The sequence below is a fragment of the Ylistrum balloti genome, unplaced genomic scaffold (assembly GCF_031769215.1).
Source record: "Ylistrum balloti isolate Yb309-2 unplaced genomic scaffold, AGI_CSIRO_Ybal_v1 Utg370464, whole genome shotgun sequence".
Classification (NCBI taxonomy): domain Eukaryota; kingdom Metazoa; phylum Mollusca; class Bivalvia; order Pectinida; family Pectinidae; genus Ylistrum; species Ylistrum balloti.
This window is the reverse complement of record NW_026782306.1, coordinates 735,554-760,918: the sequence shown is the minus strand read 5'-3', so window position 1 is coordinate 760,918 and position 25,365 is coordinate 735,554. Positions and strand designations below refer to the sequence as shown.

At 34.5% G+C, this 25,365-nt stretch overlaps 1 protein-coding gene across 1 annotated transcript in view; it reads left to right on the top strand.

Moving 5' to 3' along the window:
- The window catches only part of LOC132555228 (cubilin-like), a 133,392-nt gene that overhangs the window by 15,235 nt on the left and 92,792 nt on the right, over nt 1-25,365 (top strand). Inside the window, exons 6-13 of the mRNA XM_060219578.1 lie at nt 2,432-2,503; nt 12,281-12,382; nt 12,855-12,958; nt 14,315-14,444; nt 14,849-15,020; nt 15,789-16,144; nt 17,180-17,366; nt 22,611-22,726. Coding sequence (XP_060075561.1) covers nt 2,432-2,503; nt 12,281-12,382; nt 12,855-12,958; nt 14,315-14,444; nt 14,849-15,020; nt 15,789-16,144; nt 17,180-17,366; nt 22,611-22,726 — 1,239 coding nt within the window. The remainder of the gene's footprint in view (nt 1-2,431; nt 2,504-12,280; nt 12,383-12,854; nt 12,959-14,314; nt 14,445-14,848; nt 15,021-15,788; nt 16,145-17,179; nt 17,367-22,610; nt 22,727-25,365) is intronic.

Below are 25,365 nucleotides of genomic sequence, written 5' to 3'. Positions count from 1 at the left end.
ATGTACATAAAGACACTCACTTCTCAGGTGTCTTCTCTACTGTGAAATGTACATAAAGACACTCACTTCTCAGGTGTCTTCTCTACTGTGAAATGTAAGTGAAGACACTCACTTCTCAGGTGTCTTCTCTACTGTGAAATGTAAGTAAAGACACTCACTTCTCAGGTGTATTCGTTACAACGAAATGTAAGTAAAGAACTCTCACTTCTCAGGTGTCTTCTCTACAGTGAAATGTAAGTAAAGACACTCTTACTTCTCAGGTGTCTTCGCTACAGCGAAATGTAAGTAAAGACACTCTCACTTCTCAGATGTCTTCTCTTCAGTGAAATGTAAGTAAAGACACCCTTACTTCTCAGGTGTCTTCTTCACAGGGAACTATTAGTAATGACGTTCTCACTTCTCAGGTGTCTTCTCTACAGTAAAATGTAAGTAAAGACACTTTCCTCTCAGTTGTCTTTTCTACAATGAAAAGTAAGTAAAGACACTCTCTCTTCTCAGGTGTCTTCTCCACAGTGAAATGTACATAAAGTCACGCTAACCTCTAAAGTGTCTTTTGTACAGGGAGCTGTTAGTAAAGAAACTCTCACTTCTCAGGTGTCTTCCCCACAGTGAAATATACATAAAGTAACTCTAACATCTAACATGTCTTCTCTACAGCAAACTTTAAGTAAAGACACTCTTACTTCTCAGATGTCTTCTCTTCAGTGAAATGTAAGTAAAGACACTCACTTCTCCGATGTATTCTCTTAAGTGTAATGTAAGTAAAGACACTCTCACGTCTCCGCTGTCTTTTCTACAGCAAACTGTAAGTAAGACACTCTCACTTCTCCGATGTCTTCTCTTCAGTGAAATGTAAGTAAAGACACTCTTACTTCTCAGGTGTCTTCTCTGCAGTGAAATGTACATAAAGTCACTCTAACTTCTAAAGTGTCTTCTCTACAGCGAAATGTAAGTAAAGACACTCTCAATTCTCATGTGTCTTCTCTACAGCAAACTGTAAGTAAAGGCACTCTCACATCTTGGGTATAAAAATCCTCACTTTTCAGATGTCTTCTTGACAGCAAACTGTAATCACATTTTCAGAGACCTTGTAAGTTTTAACACCAATTACTGGTTGTTTCTCACATATTTGCTAGAATGAATCTGATTAAATATTTTTTATTTGAGTCATCAGTAAATAGCAAATTAATTGATATGTAAATAAATTTTGGCTGTTTTTTCCCCCGGTTAAGAATTAAGAAATTAGAATGGTGTGCAAAACAAATGGTTTCCAGTACATACAATGTAAGCAATTTCATGGTATTGATATTCCTGGTTCCTTCACCAGTAATAACAGTCACAAATAAAACATGTTGGAACTCGGGCATTGACAGTTCAATTTTAATGCACAAACTTAAAAACAGATTTTATTTCATGAAATTATGTCTGAAAGTCAAATTTCATGCTTTTTATTGTTTTTTTTCCTTCGTGTTTCAGCTGACTTTGCCACAAGGAATATTTACATGTTTTAATTCAGCTTTCAGTGAGCTTTGCTAAACCACATATTTTAGATACAAGTAAATGGCAGAATGTACTGACTTTTTCCACTTGTGTTATTATTACTTTGGAAAAACCAACATTTGAATCAGTGTGAACCACTTACAACATTCTTTCTGATCTGTTTAAATTGTCTGCTTCGTGTACCATTGAGACTGAATCAGATCTTCCTAGACAGGTGAGACAAAGAGGATAGCTCCAAGCTTTACAGAGACTGGACAAGGGTCACTTGTTCTGCCTTACTTGTTAAAAATATGCTTGTTCTTCAGTGCGAAGCCACTTAACATCATTAACATGTTTGAATAAAACCTTTTATAAATCAATTAGGGCTAATTCAATAAAACATATATGACCCCAAGCCCTGGTTGTTCGGAGGCTTGTTAGAGATAACTGGTGGTTAGTGAAAATATTCAAATATGAATCAAACTAAATTTGGACTATTCTTTATCACTTCAACAGCTGTAAATTTGTTGTGGAAGCTAGGCCAGATCTGTTTTGAGATTTTATTTTGCCTTTAAAACTCAAGTACTTTCAATGGCAATGATCTGAATTTTATCTCTAAGCACTAATTTAATCTTATTAACCTTTGATTAACTGGAGTCAGGACTCAGGTCTCGTTAAGTGTTACCATCCATCAACTGAATTGATAATTTGCCTACAAGAAATAAGCAGATAATGAAACCATGACAGGAGCGATTAATTTTTCAAATCCAGGGGTCAGTGATTGTTTTATTGGAACAGTCCTCAGCATGATATGACTACATGTCTGTATAAGTATGGTTAGTGACTTGTTCCTAGTTCACTTCATTCCCTTCATGAAAAACAGTACTGTGTATGTCAGTATGACTCATTGCACAATATGCATGTACTCTGCATGTATCTGGTATGTACTTAGGTGGATGGTCTACAAGCTCAAGTTACGGAAGCAACAAGTAATGGAATTGCTGTGTCTGAACTTGAGGAACAGGTAGGTAACTTACTGAACTTCAACAACAATTTCTACACAAAGGGTGGTCACTCTCTTCAATTTAAACAGACTGACATAAAAAATTAAGTAGCTAACTTCACGACAACACCATTTTCTACACAAGGGGAGGTAACACACTTCAGCTGAACACTTACTGATATGCACAATAAGGTAAATACCTTCACTACAACACAATTTTCTGCACAAAGGGAGGTAACCCACTTTAACATAACAGACTAATATACAAAAGGCAATCTCTAACTTCACTACAACAATGAATTTTATACACAAAGATAGAAACTCTCTTTGACATAATACTGACTGACGTACAAAAGGAAGTAACTAACTTCACTACCGCATTGAATTATACACAAGGAAAGTTAACTCACTTAAATGTAACACTGATTGATGTACAAAATGAGCAAACTAACTTCACTGCAACACAATTTTCTACACAAAGGGAGAAAACTCTCTTTTACATAATACTGACTGACACTACTGCATTGAATTCTTCACAAGGGAGGTAACCCACTTTAACATAACAGACTAATATACAAAAGGCAGTAACTAACTTCACTTCAACATTGAATTCAACACAAAGGGAGATAACCGACTTCAATATAACTCTGACACAAAATGAGGTAACTCACTTCACTACAACACCATTTTCTACACCAAAGGAGCTTAATCACTTCAATGTAGCACTAACTGTACACAAAAAGAGGGGAAAGGGCAATTGTATTAAAGGAATTACAAATCAAAACTGGCATGATATCTGTACATTTCCTCAAATGTATACTGCACCTCATCACTATTTGTTTTCTCTTACACCAGTTGTAATATTTCAGGAATGGAAACATGATTTGTGGCATGATACACTTCCAATAGGTAGTATTATTTCATAATGCGATATATTTAACCTGAAATATGGCTTCTTTAGAATTCACATATCTTGTACAAAAAGCCTGATGTGTTTGTAGAGAATGCTGGTTTTGAAGGTGTTGATCTGTTCTTTGCATGTGTTTTAGTTGTTGCTGACATGTACAGTTATGAGTTTGTAGAAGTTTTGATTGATTATTATAGGTAAGGAACAACAGTAATGACAGAAGATATCGGAGGCTTAATCGGAGGGTAATGTCTGCATGGCTTTTAATATTTTTGTTAAATTGTTACATGACTGTTTCCTGATACATATTCTTGCAGTTTACTGGTACAGAATTGTTACATTGTTGTAGTTTACTGGTACACAATTGTTACATTGTTGTAGTTTACTGGTACAGAATTGTTACATTGTTGTAGTTTACTGGTATACAATTGTCACATTGTTGTTGTTTACTGGTACAGAACTGTTACATTGTTGTAGTTTACTGGTACAGAACTGTTACATTGTTGTAGTTTACTAGTCAGAATTGTCACATTGTTGTAGTTTACTGATACAGAATTGTCACATTGTTGTAGTTTACTGGTACAGAATTGTCACATTGTTGTAGTTTACTGGTACAGAATTGTCACATTGTTGTAGTTTACTGGTACAGAATTGTCACATTGTTGTAGTTTACTGGTACAGAATTGATACATTGTGGTAGTTTACTGGTACAGAATTGTCACATTGTTATAGTTTACTGGTACAGAATTGTTACATTGTTGTAGTTTACTGGTATACAATTGTCACATTGTTGTTGTTTACTGGTACAGAACTGTTACATTGTTGTAGTTTACTGGTACAGAATTGTTACATTGTTGTAGTTTACTGGTACAGAATTGATACATTGTTGTAGTTTACTGGTACACAATTGTCACATTGTTGTAGTTTACTGGTACAGAATTGTTACATTGTTGTAGTTTACTGGTACAGAATTGTCACATTGTTGTAGTTTACTGGTACAGAATTGATACATTGTTGTAGTTTACTGGTACAGAATTGTCACATTGTTGTAGTTTACTGGTACAGAATTGATACATTGTTGTAGTTTACTGGTACAGAATTGTCACATTGTTGTAGTTTACTGGTACAGAATTGTCACATTGTTGTAGTTTACTGGTACAGAATTGTCACATTGTTGTAGTTTACTGGTACACAATTGTTACATTGTTGTAGTTTACTGGTACAGAATTGTCACATTGTTGTAGTTTACTGGTACAGAATTGTCACATTGTTGTAGTTTACTGGTACAGAATTGTCACATTGTTGTAGTTTACTGGTATACAATTGTTACATTGTTGTAGTTTACTGGTACAGAATTGTCACATTGTTGTAGTTTACTGGTACAGAATTGTCACATTGTTGTAGTTTACTGGTACAGAATTGTCACATTGTTGTAGTTTACTGGTACAGAATTGTCACATTGTTGTAGTTTACTGGTACAGAATTGTCACATTGTTGTAGTTTACTGGTACAGAATTGTCACATTGTTGTAGTTTACTGGTACAGAATTGTTACATTGTTGTAGTTTACTGGTACACAATTGTTACATTGTTGTAAATTACTGGTACAGAATTGTCACATTGTTGTATTTTACTAGTCAGAATTGTCACATTGTTGTAGTTTACTGATACAGAATTGTCACATTGTTGTAGTTTACTGGTACAGAATTGTCACATTGTTGTAGTTTACTGGTACAGAATTGTCACATTGTTGTAGTTTACTGGTACAGAATTGTCACATTGTTGTAGTTTACTGGTACAGAATTGTCACATTGTTATAGTTTACTGGTACACAATTGTCACATTGTTGTAATTTACTGGTACAGAATTGATACATTGTTGTAGTTTACTGGTACAGAATTGTTACATTGTTGTAGTTTACTGGTACAGAATTGTTACATTGTTGTAGTTTACTGGTACAGAATTGTTACATTGTTATAGTTTACTGGTATACAATTGTCACATTGTTGTAGTTTACTGGTACAGAATTGTTACATTGTTGTAGTTTACTGGTACACAATTGTTACATTGTTGTAGTTTACTGGTACAGAATTGTCACATTGTTGTAGTTTACTGGTACAGAATTGTTACATTGTTGTAGTTTACTGGTACACAATTGTTACATTGTTGTAAATTACTGGTACAGAATTGATACATTGTTGTAGTTCACTGGTACAGAATTGTTACATTGTTGTAGTTTACTGGTACAGAATTGTTACATTGTTGTAATTTACTAGTACAGAATTGTTACATTGTTGTAGTTTACTGGTACAGAATTGTTACATTGTTGTAGTTTACTGGTACAGAATTGTTACATTGTTGTAATTTACTAGTACAGAATTGTTACATTGTTGTAGTTTACTAGTACAGAATTGTTACATTGTTGTAGTTTACTGGTACAGAATTGTTACATTGTTGTAGTTTACTGGTACAGAATTGTTACATTGTTGTAGTTTACTGGTACACAATTGTTACATTGTTGTAAATACTGGTACAGAATTGATACATTGTTGTAGTTCACTGGTACAGAATTGTTACATTGTTGTAGTTTACTGGTACAGAATTGTCACATTGTTGTAGTTTACTGGTACAGAATTGTTACATTGTTGTAGTTTACTGGTACAGAATTGTTACATTGTTGTAGTTTACTGGTACAGAATTGTTACATTGTTGTAGTTTACTGGTACACAATTGTTACATTGTTGTAAATTACTGGTACAGAATTGATACATTGTTGTAGTTCACTGGTACAGAATTGTTACATTGTTGTAGTTTACTGGTACAGAATTGTCACATTGTTGTAGTTTACTGGTACAGAATTGTTACATTGTTGTAGTTTACTGGTACAGAATTGTTACATTGTTGTAGTTTACTGGTACAGAATTGTTACATTGTTGTAGTTTACTGGTACACAATTGTTACATTGTTGTAAATTACTGGTACAGAATTGATACATTGTTGTAGTTCACTGGTACAGAATTGTTACATTGTTGTAGTTTACTGGTACAGAATTGTCACATTGTTGTAGTTTACTGGTACAGAATTGTTACATTGTTGTAGTTTACTGGTACAGAATTGTCACATTGTTGTTGTTTACGGGTACAGAACTGTTACATTGTTGTAGTTTACTGGTACAGAACTGTTATATTGTTGTAGTTTACTGGTACAGAATTGTCACATTGTTGTAGTTTAATGGTACACAATTGTTACATTGTTGTAGTTTACTGGTATACAATTGTCACATTGTTGTTGTTTACTGGTACAGAACTGTTACATTGTTGTAGTTTACTGGTACAGAATTGTCACATTGTTGTAGTTTAATGGTACACAATTGTTACATTGTTGTAGTTTACTGGTATACAATTGTCACATTGTTGTAGTTTACTGGTATATAATTGTCACATTGTTGTAGTTTACTGGTACACAATTGTCACATTGTTGTAAATTACTGGTACAGAATTGTTACATTGTTGTAGTTTACTGGTACACAATTGTCACATTGTTGTAAATTACTGGTACAGAATTGTCACATTGTTGTAGTTTACTGGTATACAATTGTTACATTGTTGTAGTTTACTGGTACAGAATTGTCACATTGTTGTAGTTTACTGGTGCAGAATTGTCACATTGTTGTAGTTTACTGGTACAGAATTGTCACATCATTGTAGTTTACTGGTACAGAATTGTCACATTGTTGTAGTTTACTGGTACAGAATTGTCACATTGTTGTAGTTTACTGATACAGAATTGATACATTGTTGTAGTTTACTAGTCAGAATTGTCACATTGTTGTAGTGTACTGATACAGAATTGTCGCATTGTTGTAGTTTACTGGTACAGAATTGTCACATTGTTGTAGTTTACTGGTACAGAATTGTCACATTGTTGTAGTTTACTGGTACAGAATTGTCACATTGTTGTAGTGTACTGGTACAGAATTGATACATTGTTGTAGTTTACTGGTACAGAATTGTCACATTGTTGTAGTTTACTGGTACACAATTGTTACATTGTTGTAATTTACTGGTACACAATTGTTACATTGTTGTAGTTTACTGGTACAGAATTGTTACATTGTTGTAGTTTACTGGTACAGAACTGTTACATTGTTGTAGTTTACTGGTACAGAATTGTTACATTGTTGTAGTTTACTGGTACAGAATTGTCACATTGTTGTAGTTTACTGGTACAGAATTGTTACATTGTTGTAGTTTACTGGTACACAATTGTCACATTGTTGTAAATTACTGGTACAGAATTGTCACATTGTTGTAGTTTACTGGTACAGAATTGTCACATTGTTGTAGTTTACTGGTACAGAATTGTCACATTGTTGTAGTTTACTGATACAGAATTGATACATTGTTGTAGTTTACTAGTCAGAATTGTCACATTGTTGTAGTGTACTGATACAGAATTGTCACATTGTTGTAGTTTACTGGTACAGAATTGTCACATTGTTGTAGTTTACTGGTACAGAATTGTCACATTGTTGTAGTTTACTGGTACACAATTGTCACATTGTTGTAAATTACTGGTACAGAATTGTCACATTGTTGTAGTTTACTGGTACAGAATTGTCACATTGTTGTAGTTTACTGGTACAGAATTGTCACATTGTTGTAGTTTACTGATACAGAATTGATACATTGTTGTAGTTTACTAGTCAGAATTGTCACATTGTTGTAGTGTACTGATACAGAATTGTCGCATTGTTGTAGTTTACTGGTACAGAATTGTCACATTGTTGTAGTTTACTGGTACAGAATTGTCACATTGTTGTAGTTTACTGGTACAGAATTGTCACATTGTTGTAGTTTACTGGTACAGAATTGATACATTGTTGTAGTTTACTGGTACAGAATTGTCACATTGTTGTAGTTTACTGGTACACAATTGTTACATTGTTGTAATTTACTGGTACACAATTGTTACATTGTTGTAGTTTATTGGTACAGAATTGTTACATTGTTGTAGTTTACTGGTACAGAACTGTTACATTGTTGTAGTTTACTGGTACAGAATTGTTACATTGTTGTAGTTTACTGGTACAGAATTGTTACATTGTTGTAGTTTACTGGTACAGAATTGTTACATTGTTGTAGTTTACTGGTACAGAATTGTTACATTGTTGTAGTTTATTGGTACAGAATTGTTACATTGTTGTAGTTTACTGGTACAGAACTGTTACATTGTTGTAGTTTACTGGTACAGAATTGTTACATTGTTGTAGTTTACTGGTATACAATTGTCACGTTGTTGTTTACTGGTATACAATTGTCACGTTGTTGTTTACTGGTACAGAATTGATACATTGTTGTAGTTTACTGGTACAGAATTGTCACATTGTTGTAGTTTACTGGTACACAATTGTCACATTGTTGTAGTTTACTGGTACAGAATTGTCACATTATTGTAGTTTACTGGTACACAATTGTTACATTGTTGTAGTTTACTGGTACACAATTGTCACATTGTTGTAGTTTACTGGTACAGAATTGTTACATTGTTGTAGTTTACTGGTACAGAATTGTTACATTGTTGTAGTTTACTGGTACAGAATTGTTACATTGTTGTAGTTTACTGGTACACAATTGTTACATTGTTGTAAATTACTGGTATACAATTGTCACATTGTTGTAGTTTACTGGTACAGAATTGTTACATTGTTGTAGTTTACTGGTACAGAATTGATACATTGTTGTAGTTCACTGGTACAGAATTGTTACATTGTTGTAGTTTACTGGTACAGAATTGTTACATTGTTGTAGTTTACTGGTACAGAATTGTTACATTGTTGTAGTTTACTGGTACAGAATTGTTACATTGTTGTAGTTTACTGGTACAGAATTGTTACATTGTTGTAGTTTACTGGTACAGAATTGTCACATTGTTGTAGTTTACTGGTACAGAACTGTTACATTGTTGTAGTTTACTGGTACAGAATTGTTACATTGTTGTAGTTTACTGGTACAGAATTGTTACATTGTTGTAGTTTACTGGTACAGAATTGTCACATTGTTATAGTTTACTCTTGTTTTTAACTTATTAATTGTTTTGCATTATCTAGGTCATGACTTTGCTGACACAAGTTATGAGATTACGTTCAGTAAGTACAGCTATTAGACATAGGCAGGTATAAAGAAGCCTCCTGTCTCAAATCATTTCAAATGTGCCAAAATAAAAGGTGAATGACCAAACGAAGTTTGGCCATAAGGATTAAATATCTTAATTGATTTCTTTTTTAATTTTAACGAGTTTATATAATATTCTATTAAAGTTTGCCCAATGATTTTTCAAATTGGCTAATTTTGTTATCTTATGTCATCAGAGATATATACTCAATGTGTCAGTTTCACATATTACTCATGAAAGATATTGATATTTTGTCACTTTTGTGAAATATATATATATATGTATTATGAAATTGAAGTAAAAAACCATTGAATAAACTTTATAAAACAAAAGATATTTGAACTCAAAGGTAAAGGTAGGAAATCAGTATAGATGGTTATATCCTCAGGTAAACAATTTCTCAATTTTCATTAGAAATAAGAGGATTAACTTAAGATAAATCAAAATTATGTGATCTGGATACACAACAATCTTTTTTTTACAAGGTCAAATTTCTATTACTCTGAAGGTCAAGATCTATTGTTCCTAATGCTTCTGTTGCTCCCAAAGTCAAGTTTCTATCACTCTCAAAGTCCGGTTTCTATAGATCCTAATGTCAAGTTTCTGTTGCTTCCAAGGTTAAGTTTCTATTGCTCCCAAGGTCAAGTTTCTATTGCTCCTAAGGTCAAGTTCTATCGCTCCCAATGTCAAGTTTCTATTGCTCCAAATGTCAAGTTCTATCGCTCCCAAGGTCAAGTTTCTATTGCTCCCAAGGTCAAGTTTCTATTGCTCCAAATGTCAAGTTTCTATTGCTCCAAATGTCAAATTTGTATTGCTCCCAAGGTCAAGTTTCTATTGCTCCAAATGTCATGTTTCTATCACTCTCAAAGTCCGGTTTCTATAGATCCTAAAGTCAAGTTTCTATCACTCTAAAAGTCCGGTTTCTATAGATCCTAATGTCAAGTTTCTGTTGCTTCCAAGGTCAAGTTTCTATTGCTCCCAAGGTCAAGTTTCTATTGCTCCAAATGTCAAGTTTCTATCGCTCCAAAGGTCAATTTTCCATTGCTTCAAATGTCAAGTTTCCATTGCTCCCAAGGTCAAATTTCTATTGCTCCCAAGGTCAAGGTTCTATTGCTTCCAAGGTCAAGTTTCTATTGCTCCCAAGGTCAAGTTTCTATTGCTCCAAAGTCGAGTATCTGTTGCTCCAAAGTCCAGTGTCTATAGATCCTAAGATCAAGTTTCTATTGCTCAAAAGGTCAAGTTTCTTTTGCTCCTAATGTCAAGTTTCTATTGCTCCCAAGATCAAGTTTCTATTGCTCCCAAGATCAAGTTTCTATTGCTCCCAAGGTCAAGTTTCTATCGCTCCCAAGGTCAAGTTTCTATTGCTCAAAATGTCAAGTTTCCATTGCTCCCAAGGTCAAGTTTCTATTGCTCCAAATGTCAAATTTGTATTGCTCCCAAGGTCATGTTTCTATTGCTCCCAAGGTCAAGTTTCTATCGCTCCAAATGTCAAGTTATTATCGCTCCCAAAGTCAAGTTTCTATTGCTCCCAAGGTCAAGTTTCTATTGCTCCAAATGTCAAGTTTCTATCGCTCCAAATGTCAAGTTTCTATCACTCCCAAGGTCAAGTTTCTATTGCTCCCATGGTCAAGTTTCTATTGCTCCAAATGTCAAGTTCTATCGCTCCCAAGGTCAAGTTTCTATCGCTCCCAAGGTCAAGTTTCTATTGCTCCCAAGGTCAAGTTTCTATTGCTCCCAAAGTCAAGTTTCTATTGCTCCCAAGGTCAAGTTTCTATTGCTCCAAATGTCAAGTTTCTATTGCTCCCAAGGTCAAGTTTCTATTGCTCCCAAGGTCAAGCTTCTATTTCTGCCAGGGTCAAGTTTCTATCGCTCCCAAGGTCAAGTTTCTATTGCTCCCAAGGTCAAGTCTCTATTGCTCCCAAAGTCAAGTTTCTATTGCTCCCAAGGTCAAGTTTCTATTTGCTCCTAAAGTCACGTTTCTATTGCTCCAAAAGTTTCTATTGCTCCAAGGTCAAGTTCCCAAGGTCAAGTTTCTATTGCTCCAAATGTCAAATTTCTATTGCTCCCAAGGTCAAGTTTCTATTGCTCCAAATGTCAAGTTTCTATTGCTCCCAAGGTCAAGTTTCTATTGCTCCCAAGGTCAAGTTTCTATTGCTCCCAAGGTCAAGTTTCTATTGCTCCCAAGGTCAAGTTTCTATTGCTCCAAATGTCAAATTTGTATTGCTCCCAAGGTCAAGTTTATATTGCTCCAAATGTCAAATTTGTATTGCTCCCAAGGTCAAGTTTCTAATGCTCAAAGATGTTCCTAATACATGGTTGCTGATTAATCACTCAAACACCACAATGATCTATATATTATTATAAATCTGTAATAACAATATTCTTTAAAAGCAAATGTTGATCTTTACCATTTAGCAATGAACCAGTATCATGTGCCATTTTTCCATCAATCAGTTTTAGGAAAGTTGGCTAGTTTGAACAGACTTCAGTTACAGTTTTATTATATTTATTATATTCACAGATCTTATTATTTCACAGATCAAATGTTTGCAATCACAGTACTGCCTTGCAAAATCTCAAAAATACCTTCCCTTCTCGAGAAAATAGCCCTCTTATCTGAATTTTTATGTGCTCTTCAAACTTAATGATACGTGTATTTATAATCTTGTTGGGAAGTTTTTGCTAAGAAACAACAAATTTGTTGATTTTTCCTTATAGCTTCTAACACAGAACGAGTGTAGCAGTAACCCCTGCAGCAATGGAGGAACTTGTATAGATAGATACAATGCTTATTCTTGTCGTTGTCTGCCTGCTTGGAAGGTAAGTCTATATTGATATTATCTTAAAAAGTCTAGGTCCTAGGCACAGGAGAAGCCCAACTCCTGTAGATACAATGCTTATTCTTGTCGTTGTCTGCCTGCTTGGAAGGTAGGTCTATATTGATATTATCTTAAAAAGCCTTGGTCCTAGGCTCAGGAGAAGCCCAATTTTGGTATTATAGCTGAATTCCAATTGCAGAATAAAACCCACACCCACTTTGAAATATTGGTTTTTATTATACCAAATAAAAACAATCAATATTTTCTTATGACAGTTTTTTAAAACATTTTGTATACTGGGAAAGAAAATTAAAGAATGAAATCACATTCTTGTAAAACTTGGTAAAATATTGGAATATTGTAAATCTATCAGAAGTTTGTGTTGTCTCGCTGATCCATCTGACATTGACAAGGACTTACTACCTCAAAAACACCACAGTGCTTGTCTCACATCCTTGAGTCTAATGTTATAGGGAGTGAATTGTAATGAAGATGTAAATGAATGCTATGAATATGCTGGGACAGACCGAGGATGTCAGAATGGAGCCACTTGTGTCAACACAAGGGGAAGCTTCACGTAAGTTAAACAAGCAAAATACTACTGACGACTAATTATGAGGCACTTTTAGGTCTAGTGAAAGGACTTTGATCTGGTGTTTAAAAGCTTAGACTCCTGACAAGTATCATTGCACAAGATACTTTACTCGGCTTGTTCCAATAGATGTAGATAAAAAAATGGTTAGACAGTGCTAAAAAGACTAACCTGTTTACACCCGATGTCTCACTGTATTGGTAAATATTTTGTGATGGACAATGTCTCACTGTATTGGTAAATATTTTATGATGGACAATGTCTCACTGTGTTGTAAATATTTTATGATGGACAATGTCTCAGTGTGTTGGTAAATATTTTATGATGGACAATGTCTCACTGTATTGGTAAATATTTTATGATGGAAACTGTATTACTGTGTTGGTAAATATTTTATGATGGACAATGTCTCACTGTATTGGTAAATATTTTATGATGGACAATGTCTCACTGTATTGGTAAATATTTTATGATGGACACTGTATCACTGTGTTGGTAAATATTTTATGATGGACAATGTCTCACTGTATTGGTAAATATTTTATGATGGACAATGTCTCACTGTATTGGTAAATATTTTATGATGGACAATGTCTCACTGTATTGGTAAATATTTTATGATGGACAATGTCTCACTGTATTGGTAAATATTTTATGATGGACAATGCCTCACTGTGTTGTAAATATTTTATGATGGACAATGTCTCACTGTATTGGTAAATATTTTATGATGGACAATGTCTCACTGTATTGGTAAATATTTTATGATGGACAATGTCTCACTGTATTGGTAAATATTTTATGATGGACAATGTCTCACTGTGTTGTAAATATTTTATGATGGACAATGCCTCACTGTGTTGTAAATATTTTATGATGGACAATGCCTCACTGTGTTGTAAATATTTTATGATGGACAATGTCTCACTGTATTGGTAAATATTTTATGATGGACAATGTCTCACTGTATTGGTAAATATTTTATGATGGACAATGTCTCACTGTATTGGTAAATATTTTATGATGGACAATGTCTCACTGTATTGGTAAATATTTTATGATGGACAATGTCTCACTGTGTTGTAAATATTTTATGATGGACAATGCCTCACTGTGTTGTAAATATTTTATGATGGACAATGTCTCACTGTGTTGGTAAATATTTTGTGATGGACAATGTCTCACTGTGTTGTAAATATTTTATGATGGACAATGTCTCACTGTGTTGGTAAATATTTTATGATGGACAATGTCTCAGTGTATTGGTAAATATTTTATGATGGACAATGTCTCAGTGTATTGGTTAATATTTTGTGACGACTATGTCTGATTGTATTGTAGGTGTCAGTGTACCACTAACTATCATGGTATACGGTGTACGGAGACACATGATGATTGTACAGGAGCATCAGCCCAGGAGCTATGTGGTCACGGGACATGTATAAACACTGATCGTGTACTTCCTGGTCAGGTGGGTGATCATGTTTATCTTTTTCCACAAATCTTTCCTGCTTTTTTTGTATTATTACAAACCTCTTGTTCTCTTCAAGGGTCTCTGTTTTTGCCAAGGATAGAATGAAACTTTACAAAACAATACTTTGAATATAAAACTAAAAGAAAAAATAAACAACAGAAGTTCGTTGTATGATTTCTGTGAAAAATATGTCCCTTTTTTAACACATTTTGGTAAAATCACAAAAATTTTGAACTATTGATAACACAACCTTTCCTGCATGAAAAAATGAATTACAGTGGATGAGGTTGTTTGAACAATTTCAAAGAGAAATTCTGAAAATGAAAGATTTCAATAGAATTCCTGAGATTTAATGATAGTTACCTGTAGTCCTGTAAATCTAATATCTAATATTTTTCTAGCCAAAATACCACTGTATTTGTGAGGATGGTTGGACGAAGTCAGGGTCAGATCCTGCCTGTAACACAGACGTGAATGAGTGTGACTCTACCCAACCTGCTGTATGCTCTGTTGATCCACTTGTTCCTTGTATCAATGTTCCTGGGACCTTCTACTGTGGCCAGTGCCCAACAGGTCTGCACGCTATATATCACAGTGAGAGTGGTCAACCAATTAAACAGTACAGACCTAAACTAAACCAGGCTTGTCATAATGACAGAAATTTAAAGCTTTTCAATTTGACAACATTATGATGTATTTCCATGTTTGTACACAATTTGATTTGATGATACACATGTCTAACTATTTCACTTTTATATGCCACCAGCACTGCCATTGATTTATTTTGGGGAGCATATAATTGCCACTTTTTCTGTCTATCCATCCATCCTTTCATATTCATAGCAAATATAACTTTGCCCACATTTGCCTTTGATTACAGAGTTATTTCCCTTCGTTAAAATTTCAAGTCCAAAGCATAACTGTAAATTGTTTGCATTCAAACTAGGATAATGAAATTTGGTGTATACATTGTCATATTAATGAAATGTGCAATGTACAGATATCAGACACTGAAACTTAATCAAAGAGTTATTGCCCGTTGTTAAAACTTTTATGTCAAAAGCATTACTTTACTCTTATCTCAGCTAGAATAATGAACTTGTTCATACTAAATAGACATGCAGTGTACCCAATTCAGGGCTAAAAGCCTTTAGTTACAGAGGTATTACCCTTCACCAAGATTTTCTGTCCATTGAAGTTTTTTTGAGAGATTTCCCCAGTTTCACTTATACTCTTGTTGATGATGCACTGATTAGTATTTCTCCAACACTTTTTGAATAGACTTACAAGATTTCTGTACCACAGTTGTAGATAGTCTGTATCTCCGATTACTTCCTTCAGGATACAGTGGAAATGGTTTCAATTGTGCTGATATCAATGAATGTGCTACCAGCAATGGTGGATGTTCCCTGTCCCCACGGGTGGACTGTATAAACACTCGAGGGTCTCGTACATGTGGTCCCTGTCCATCAGGCTATCAAGGAAACGGTGAGACTTGTAACTGGGTAGGTGTCTGCAGTACTAACAACGGGGGCTGTCACCCTCAGGCTTCCTGCCAGGAGAGTCCCGGTGTGCTGACCTGTACCTGTAGTCCTGGATATGTTGGTAACGGGATAGGCCCCAACGGATGTGTTTCCCAGGGTCCAGTCACTGGACCATGTGCAAGTAACCCTTGTAGGAATGGTGCTGCATGTCAGGTGAGAAAGATTGTAGGCTGAGACTTAATCTGTCAAACAGTCTTTTGTCAAAAACGATCAGACTGCATCATAGTATGGCGTTTGCTAGTTCCTGACTATATTTTATTCCAGAAAAAGAATATGATATAACTCTCAGTAAAATCTCTGTGTTATGTTTAGTAACATCACCTCTACAATATATATATTTATAGCCTAATTAAATGCTGGGCATACTGTGGTTGATGTAAAAATTTCTGTGGCCTGTTTTGTATAAACAGTGGGTGTCGGCCATTGAGGTGGGTTCCATTAAGAGAAAAAGAGGCAAGTGTTTAAAATCCTTACTCCTCTGTGGTGATGGATGGATTTTGTCCCTATTAGGTCAGAAACATCATCTGGCAAAAAGGTCTCAATATTGTATAGTTTGTCTCTGCCCTCAGGAGCAGGAGGGCAGAGCCCAATAGGGAAAGAGAGCAAATTCTTTTTAAAAAATCCTTCCTCTGTAGGAATGCCTGGGTTCTGTCCCAGTTCAGTTGTAAATATCTATGAGTGAAAGGGATTCAAGTTTATATAAATGGTGCCAGGTTGAGCGGGGTCAGGGTTCAGTAGTGGAAACAAAGCAAATTCTGTTAAGTCTTTCCTCTTCTGTAAGAAGATTATACCAACTTGATTTGAAACACCCTTAATTGATGCGAACTCAGTTCTATAAACATATTTGGTCCCACCCCATGGTATGGAAGGGGCAGTGCCCAGTCAGGTAAATACTTTAAAATCCTTCTTCTGTGGGGATTCTACCTTGTAAGTTCTCATGCATGATTGAATGAAGGAAATTTTGGCATGAATGGCTTGGCTGACCCCCTGGGACAGCGGGATGGGCTCCATAGGAATCTCTTTTCCTTTATATTGGATAAAGTAATTTCAGCAAAACAAAGCTGGGTGAGTGATACAAAACCTAAGAGCTCTTGGTAGCTGTTATCAAATTTCTGAGAATTTTGTACCCCTATTAGATAATGAATTGTGAGCAAGGTTTACTTACTGTTGTGTTTTCTGTTGTGACAGACAAATGGCAATACATTTGTGTGTGTTTGTATCCCTGGATATGAGGGAATTCAGTGTGAAACTAACACCAACGAGTGTGCCAGTAATCCTTGTCAAAATGGCGGCACATGTGTGGATCAGGTTAACGGGTACAGCTGTCAATGTGATTCAGCTTACTCTGGCAACAACTGCCAGGACGAGCAACAAGGTAAGTTTGTGCAGTCACTTTGTCTGTTTGTCCGTTTGTCCACATTACACCACCATAAGTATCAAATATCCACCACCATAAGTATCATATATACACCATCATAAGTATCACATATACACCACCATAAGTATCACATATACACCACCATAAGTATCAAATATACACCACCATAAGTATCACATATACACCACCATAAGTATCACAACAGTCACATGTACACCATCATAATTATCACATATACACCATCATAAGTATCACATCAGTCACATATACACCATCATAAGTATCACATATACACCATCATAAGTATCACATATACACCATCATAAGTATCACATATACACCATCATAAGTATCACATATACACCATCATAAGTATCACATATACACCATCATAAGTATACACCATCATAAGTATCACATATACACCATCATAAGTACACCATACACCATCATAAGTATCATAAGTATCACATATATACACCATCATAAGTATCACATATACACCATCATAAGTATCACATATACACCATCATAAGTATCACATATACACATATACACCATCATAAGTATCACATATACACCATCATAAGTATCACATATACACCATCATAAGTATCACATATACACCATCATAAGTATCACATATACACCATCATAAGTATCACATATACACCATCATAAGTATCACATATACACCATCATAAGTATCACATATACACCATCATAAGTATCACATATACACCACCATAAGTATCACATATACACCATCATAAGTATCACATATACACCATCATAAGTATCACATACACACCATCGTAAGTATCACACCAGTCACATATACACCATCATAAGTATCACATATACACCATCATAAGTATCACATATACACCATCATAAGTATCACATATACACCATCATAAGTATCACATATACACCACCATAAGTATCACATATACACCATCATAAGTATCACATATACACCATCATAAGTATCACATATACACCATCATAAGTATCACATATACACCATCATAAGTATCACATATACACCACCATAAGTATCACATATACACCATCATAAGTATCACACCAGTCACATATACACCACCATAAGTATCACATATACACCATCATAAGTATCACATATACACCATCATAAGTATCACATACACACCATCGTAAGTATCACATATACACCACCATAAGTATCACATATACACCATCATAATTATCACATATACACCATCATAAGTATCACATATACACCATCATAAGTATCACATATACACCAACATAAGTATCACACCATCATAAGTATCACATATACACCATTATAAGTATCACATATACACCATCATAAGTATCACACCAGTATCACACCAGTCACATATACACCACTATAAGTATCACATATACACCATCATAAGTATCACATATACACCATCATAAGTATCACATATACACCATCATAAGTATCACATATACACCATCATAAGTATCACATATACACCAACATAAGTATCACATATACACCACCATAAGTATCACATATACACCACCATAAGTATCACATATACACCATCATAAGTATCACATATACACCGCCATAAGTATCACATATACAACATCATTAGTATCACATATACACCACCATAAGTATCACATATACACCATCATAAGTATCACATATACACCATCATAAGTATCACACCAGTCACATATACACCACCATAAGTATCAAATATACACCATCATAAGTATCACATATACACCATCATAAGTATCACATATACACCATCATAAGTATCACATATACACCATCATAAGTATCACATATACACATATACACCACCATAAGTATCACATATACACCATCATAAGTATCACATATACACCATCATAAGTATCACATATACACCACCGTAAGTATCACACCAGTCACATAAGTATCACATATACACCATCATAAGTATCACATATACACCATCATAAGTATCACATATACACCATCATAAGTATCACATATACACCATATACATAAGTATCACATACATATACACCATCATAAGTATCACATATACACCATCATAAGTATCACATATACACCATCATAAGTATCACATATACACCACCATAAGTATCACATATACACCATCATAAGTATCACATATACACCATCATAAGTATCACATATACACCATCATAAGTATCACACATATACACCACCATAAGTATCACATATACACCATCATAAGTATCACATATACACCATCATAAGTATCACATATACACCATCATAAGTATCACATATACACCATCATAAGTATCACATATACACCATCATAAGTATCACATATACACCATCATAAGTATCACATATACACCAACATAAGTATCACATATACACCACTATAAGTATCACATATACACCACCATAAGTATCACATATACACCATCATAAGTATCACATATACACCACCATAAGTATCACATATACACCATCATAAGTATCACATATACACCATCATAAGTATCACATATACACCATCATAAGTATCACATATACACCATCATAAGTATCACATATACACCATCATAAGTATCACACCAGTCACATATACACCACCATAAGTATCACATATACACCATCATTAGTATCACATATACACCATCATAAGTATCACATATACACCATCATAAGTATCACACCAGTCACATATACACCATCATAAGTATCACATATACACCATCATAAGTATCACATATACACCACCATAAGTATCACATATACAGCAACATAAGTATCACATATACACCACCATAAGTATCACCACCATATATACACACCATCATAAGTATCACATATACACCATATAAGTATCACATATACACCATATAAGTATCACATATACACCATCATAAGTATCACATATACAGCAACATAAGTATCACATATACACCACCATAAGTATCACATATACACCATCATAAGTATCACATATACACCACCATAAGTATCACATATACACCATCATAAGTATCACATATACACCATCATAAGTATCACATATACACCAACATAAGTATCACATATACACCATCATAAGTATCACATATACACCACCATAAGTATCACATATACACCATCATAAGTATCACATATACACCATCATAAGTATCACATATACACCACCATAAGTATCATATATACACCATCATTAGTATCACACCAGTCACATATACACCATCATAAGTATCACATATACACCATCATAAGTATCACACCAGTCACATATACACCATCATAAGTATCACATATACACCACCATAAGTATCACATATACACCATCATAAGTATCACATATACACCATCATAAGTATCACATATACACCATCATAAGTATCACATATACACCATCATAAGTATCACATATACACCAACATAAGTATCACATATACACCATCATAAGTATCACATATACACCATCATAAGTATCACACCAGTCACATATCACATATACACCACCATAAGTATCACATATACACCATCATAAGTATCACATATACACCATCATAAGTATCACATATACACCACCATAAGTATCACACCAGTCACATATACACCACCATAAGTATCACATATACACCATCATAAGTATCACATATACACCATCATAAGTATCACATATACACCATCATAAGTATCACATATACACCATCATAAGTATCACATATACACCATCATAAGTATCACATATACACCAACATAAGTATCACATATACACCATCATAAGTATCACATATACACCATCATAAGTATCACATATACACCATCATAAGTATCACATATACACCATCATAAGTATCACATATACACCATCATAAGTATCACATATACACCATCATAAGTATCACACCAGTCACATATACACCATCATAAGTATCACATATACACCATCATAAGTATCACATATACACCACCATAAGTATCACACCAGTCACATATACACCATCATAAGTATCACATATACACCATCATAAGTATCACATATACACCATCATAAGTATCACATATACACCATCATAAGTATCACATATACACCAACATAAGTATCACATATACACCACCATAAGTATCACATATACTCACATATACACCATCATAGTATCACATAAACACCATCATAAGTATCACATATACACATAAGTATCACACCATCACATATACACCATCATAAGTATCACATATACACCATCATAAGTATCACATATACACCATCATAAGTATCACATATACACCAACATTAGTATCACATATACACCATCATAAGTATCACATATACACCATCATAAGTATCACATATACACCATCATAAGTATCACATATACACCATCATAAGTATCACATATACACCACCATAAGTATCACATATACACCACCATAAGTATCACATATACACCACAATAAGTATCACATATCACATATACACCGCCATAAGTATCACATATACAACATCATTAGTATCACATATACACCACCATAAGTATCACATATACACCACAATAAGTATCACATATACACCATCATAAGTATCACATATACACCATCATAAGTATCACATATACACCACCATAAGTATCACATATACACCAACATAAGTATCACATATACACCATCATAAGTATCACATATACACCATCATAAGTATCACATATACACCACCATAAGTATCACACCTACCATTTCTACAACTGATACATTTTCATCGAAGGTCACTGTTCAGTTTTTATACGCTGCCGGAGGTGGTCGTATACTGGCGTCATCTTCTCCGTCTGTCCGTACCTTCAGATTTTTATGAAACTTGCTCAATGTCACTACTACAATGGGTGGATGTCCTGGAAGTGGCGATTTTACGGTTTTTCTTGATCTTTATATTTTGTGGCGGCGTATATTGTGTCAACGACACTCTTGTTTAGAAATTGTCATAGTAAATGAACTATTAATCATTACTACTGTGTTGTCAGTGTAGTAACTGCTGTTTTATAAATGTTATGAAGACTCCTGTAATCACATCAAATGAACTGTGAAAGCATGATGGCAAAATGGAAATTCTTCTCGTTTCATAAATCTTTTTCAAAACAGAGCATCTAAGACCTTCTATATACAATACCTATGTGAGCTTCATATTCTCACTTTGGTTTTTTAAGAGATTTGATAAAGATATGAAATTACTTTTTCAGCCTGTGGAGGACATCTTACTGGCGAAACTGGAACCATCACCTACCCAGCCACACCAGGAACTACCTATCCACATGGCCTGTCTTGTGCTTATCGTATCACCACTACTCCTGGCTTGGTAGGTTTACATGTCAGAGGAACCTGTCTCTATGTTCACCTTCTCATAAAGGTCTCCCTAGAGTCATCTGTAAAGGTCACCTATATATAAGGTCACCTGTCTATAACAGTCAACTGTATGTAGGGTCACCTGTCTGTAAAGGTCACCTATATATAGTGTCACCTGTTTATAACAGTCAACTGTATGTAGGGTCACCTGTCTATAAAGTTCATCTATATATATTGTCACCTGTCTATAACAGTCAACTGTATGTAGGGTCAGCTGTCTATAACATTCACCTATATATAGTTTCACCTGTCTATAAAGGTCAACTGTATATAGAATCATCTGTCTATGAAGGTCATCTATATATAGGGTCAACTCTTACTAGAGATCACTTGCCAATAAGATACTTTGTCTCAAAAGGTCGCCCATACATAGGTTATCATGTCAGAAAAAGGTCACCTATTATATGGTAACCTCTTAATACAGGTAACCTCTCTTAAAAGGTCACATTTCCAGGATCATTTGAAACTGAAATCTTCCATATGTAGGCTCACCTGTCAAAAAGTTTACATTATATAGGGTCTCTTGTTTATAAAGGTCATCTATATATAGAGTGGCCTGTCTCTAAAGATTACCTTGTATTTATATAGGACCACCTGTCTATAAAGATTACCTTGTATTTATATAGGACCACCTGTCTATAAAGATTACCTTGTATTTATATAGGACCACCTATATACCTTGTATTTATATAGGACCACCTGTCTATAAAGATTACCTTGTATTTATATCGGACCACCTGTCTATAAAGATTACCCTGTATTTATATAGGACCACCTGTCTATAAAGATTACCCTGTATTTATATAGGACCACCTGTCTATAAAGATTACCTTGTATTTATATAGGACCACCTGTCTATAAAGATTACCTTGTATTTATATAGGACCACCTGTCTATAAAGATTACCTTGTATTTATATAGGACCACCTGTCTATAAAGATTACCTTGTATTTATATAGGATCACATGTTTATAAAGGTCCCTTGTCAATAAGATAATATGTTGATAAAACTCACCTGTCTATAGTGATCTATAAAGATCACCTATATATAAGCCAGCTGATCACCATATGTACCCAACATTACACCTTTTTTTCTCCCCCCCCCCCCCCCCCCCCCCCAAGACATTTATTCATGATTATATTGGCAGACTGCCAAGATCCATTGGGGCCTTTGGGTCAGCCTTCATAAACAAATTGTGTCCTCTCACAGGGGGGCTCTCACACACCGCTTCACACATTCATCCTTCAAATATTTTACTATGTAGATACCTAAATAGAATACATACTCACTGATGCTATATTCGCTTAACACAGGTATGGATTAACACACATATACAGTGGCCTACACTTGTTTACACAACAACAGATCCACACACCAAATTATGCACTGATCACACGTTATATATTAATAAGGTGCATGTACTCCTTTAAGGGAAAGTACGTACAATCTGGGCCTGTGTAATCATACTATAGTTTAACCATATGTACAGCTGGTACCTGCATCTTACACACACCCACAGGTCATGCACACATACAGATTCTCAAACTAACACACATACAGATTCTCAAAACTCATACCCACACACATACATCACATTGAATGTCAAATGTCCTCTTACATTTTTTACTCACTAGGAGAGAGTCCAGACACGACAAAATCTTTAGAGTTGGTAAATTACATGGTAAATATAAACATGACAAATATAAAAAGACTGTACTTAACAACATGATATGATCTGCCCCCCCACTGGTTCATGTCTCAGAGCATTGACAAAAGCCCCCCATTTTCGATGAAATTTGCCAAGTCAGCCTGTTTGTTTTGCTATAAAGAATTCCATTTCCAGAGTTTTTCTGAATCTGGTCTTTTATGCAGTAAAAGTAGGAACAACATCATTGCTTCTACAGTAATGGATGTAGTATTTAAGTATTAAAAGAAAAAGAATCAAGATATCGCAGAACACCTACATGTTGATCATCATAATCAGAATACCATGAACAAAATTCTTCTATCACCACATTGGAGTAAAAACAGAAATAAAGAATATGCTCTATTGTTTCTTCTTCTCTGTTACAAAAAGTACACAGATTACTCTCTGTAATTTTTATTTTAAAAAATTTTGAGTTTGTCATCAGTTTATGATGATTAATCTTATTCTGAAAGGCTTGTAACTTAGTCTCTTGTGTACAACGAAATGCAACATTATAAATATTTTCAAAATCAAATTCATCAAGTAACCGAGCATTCTTCCACTTTTCCTGAGTCTTAGGGGTACATGTTTTATACTGTTTACAAAAAGCTTGTATATGAATTTTTGGACTTTCAATTCTAACATTTTCTGAACAATATCTTTTTTGATTGGAGTAATTGTTTCACCATTCACAAAAGCAATTCTATATTCGTATTTCCAATTTCTATTTATTTTCTGAAAAACTGCATGGTATTCAATAAAATTTAAATGCACCACATGCCTGAGCTCTTCCCAAGGTTTGGGTAGTCCACTTATAAATTAATCATTAACCATATGCAGACCAAAATTTCTCCACAGGATACAGTGGTTTACTTTTTGGAGAGGTACGACATAGGTTAAATCT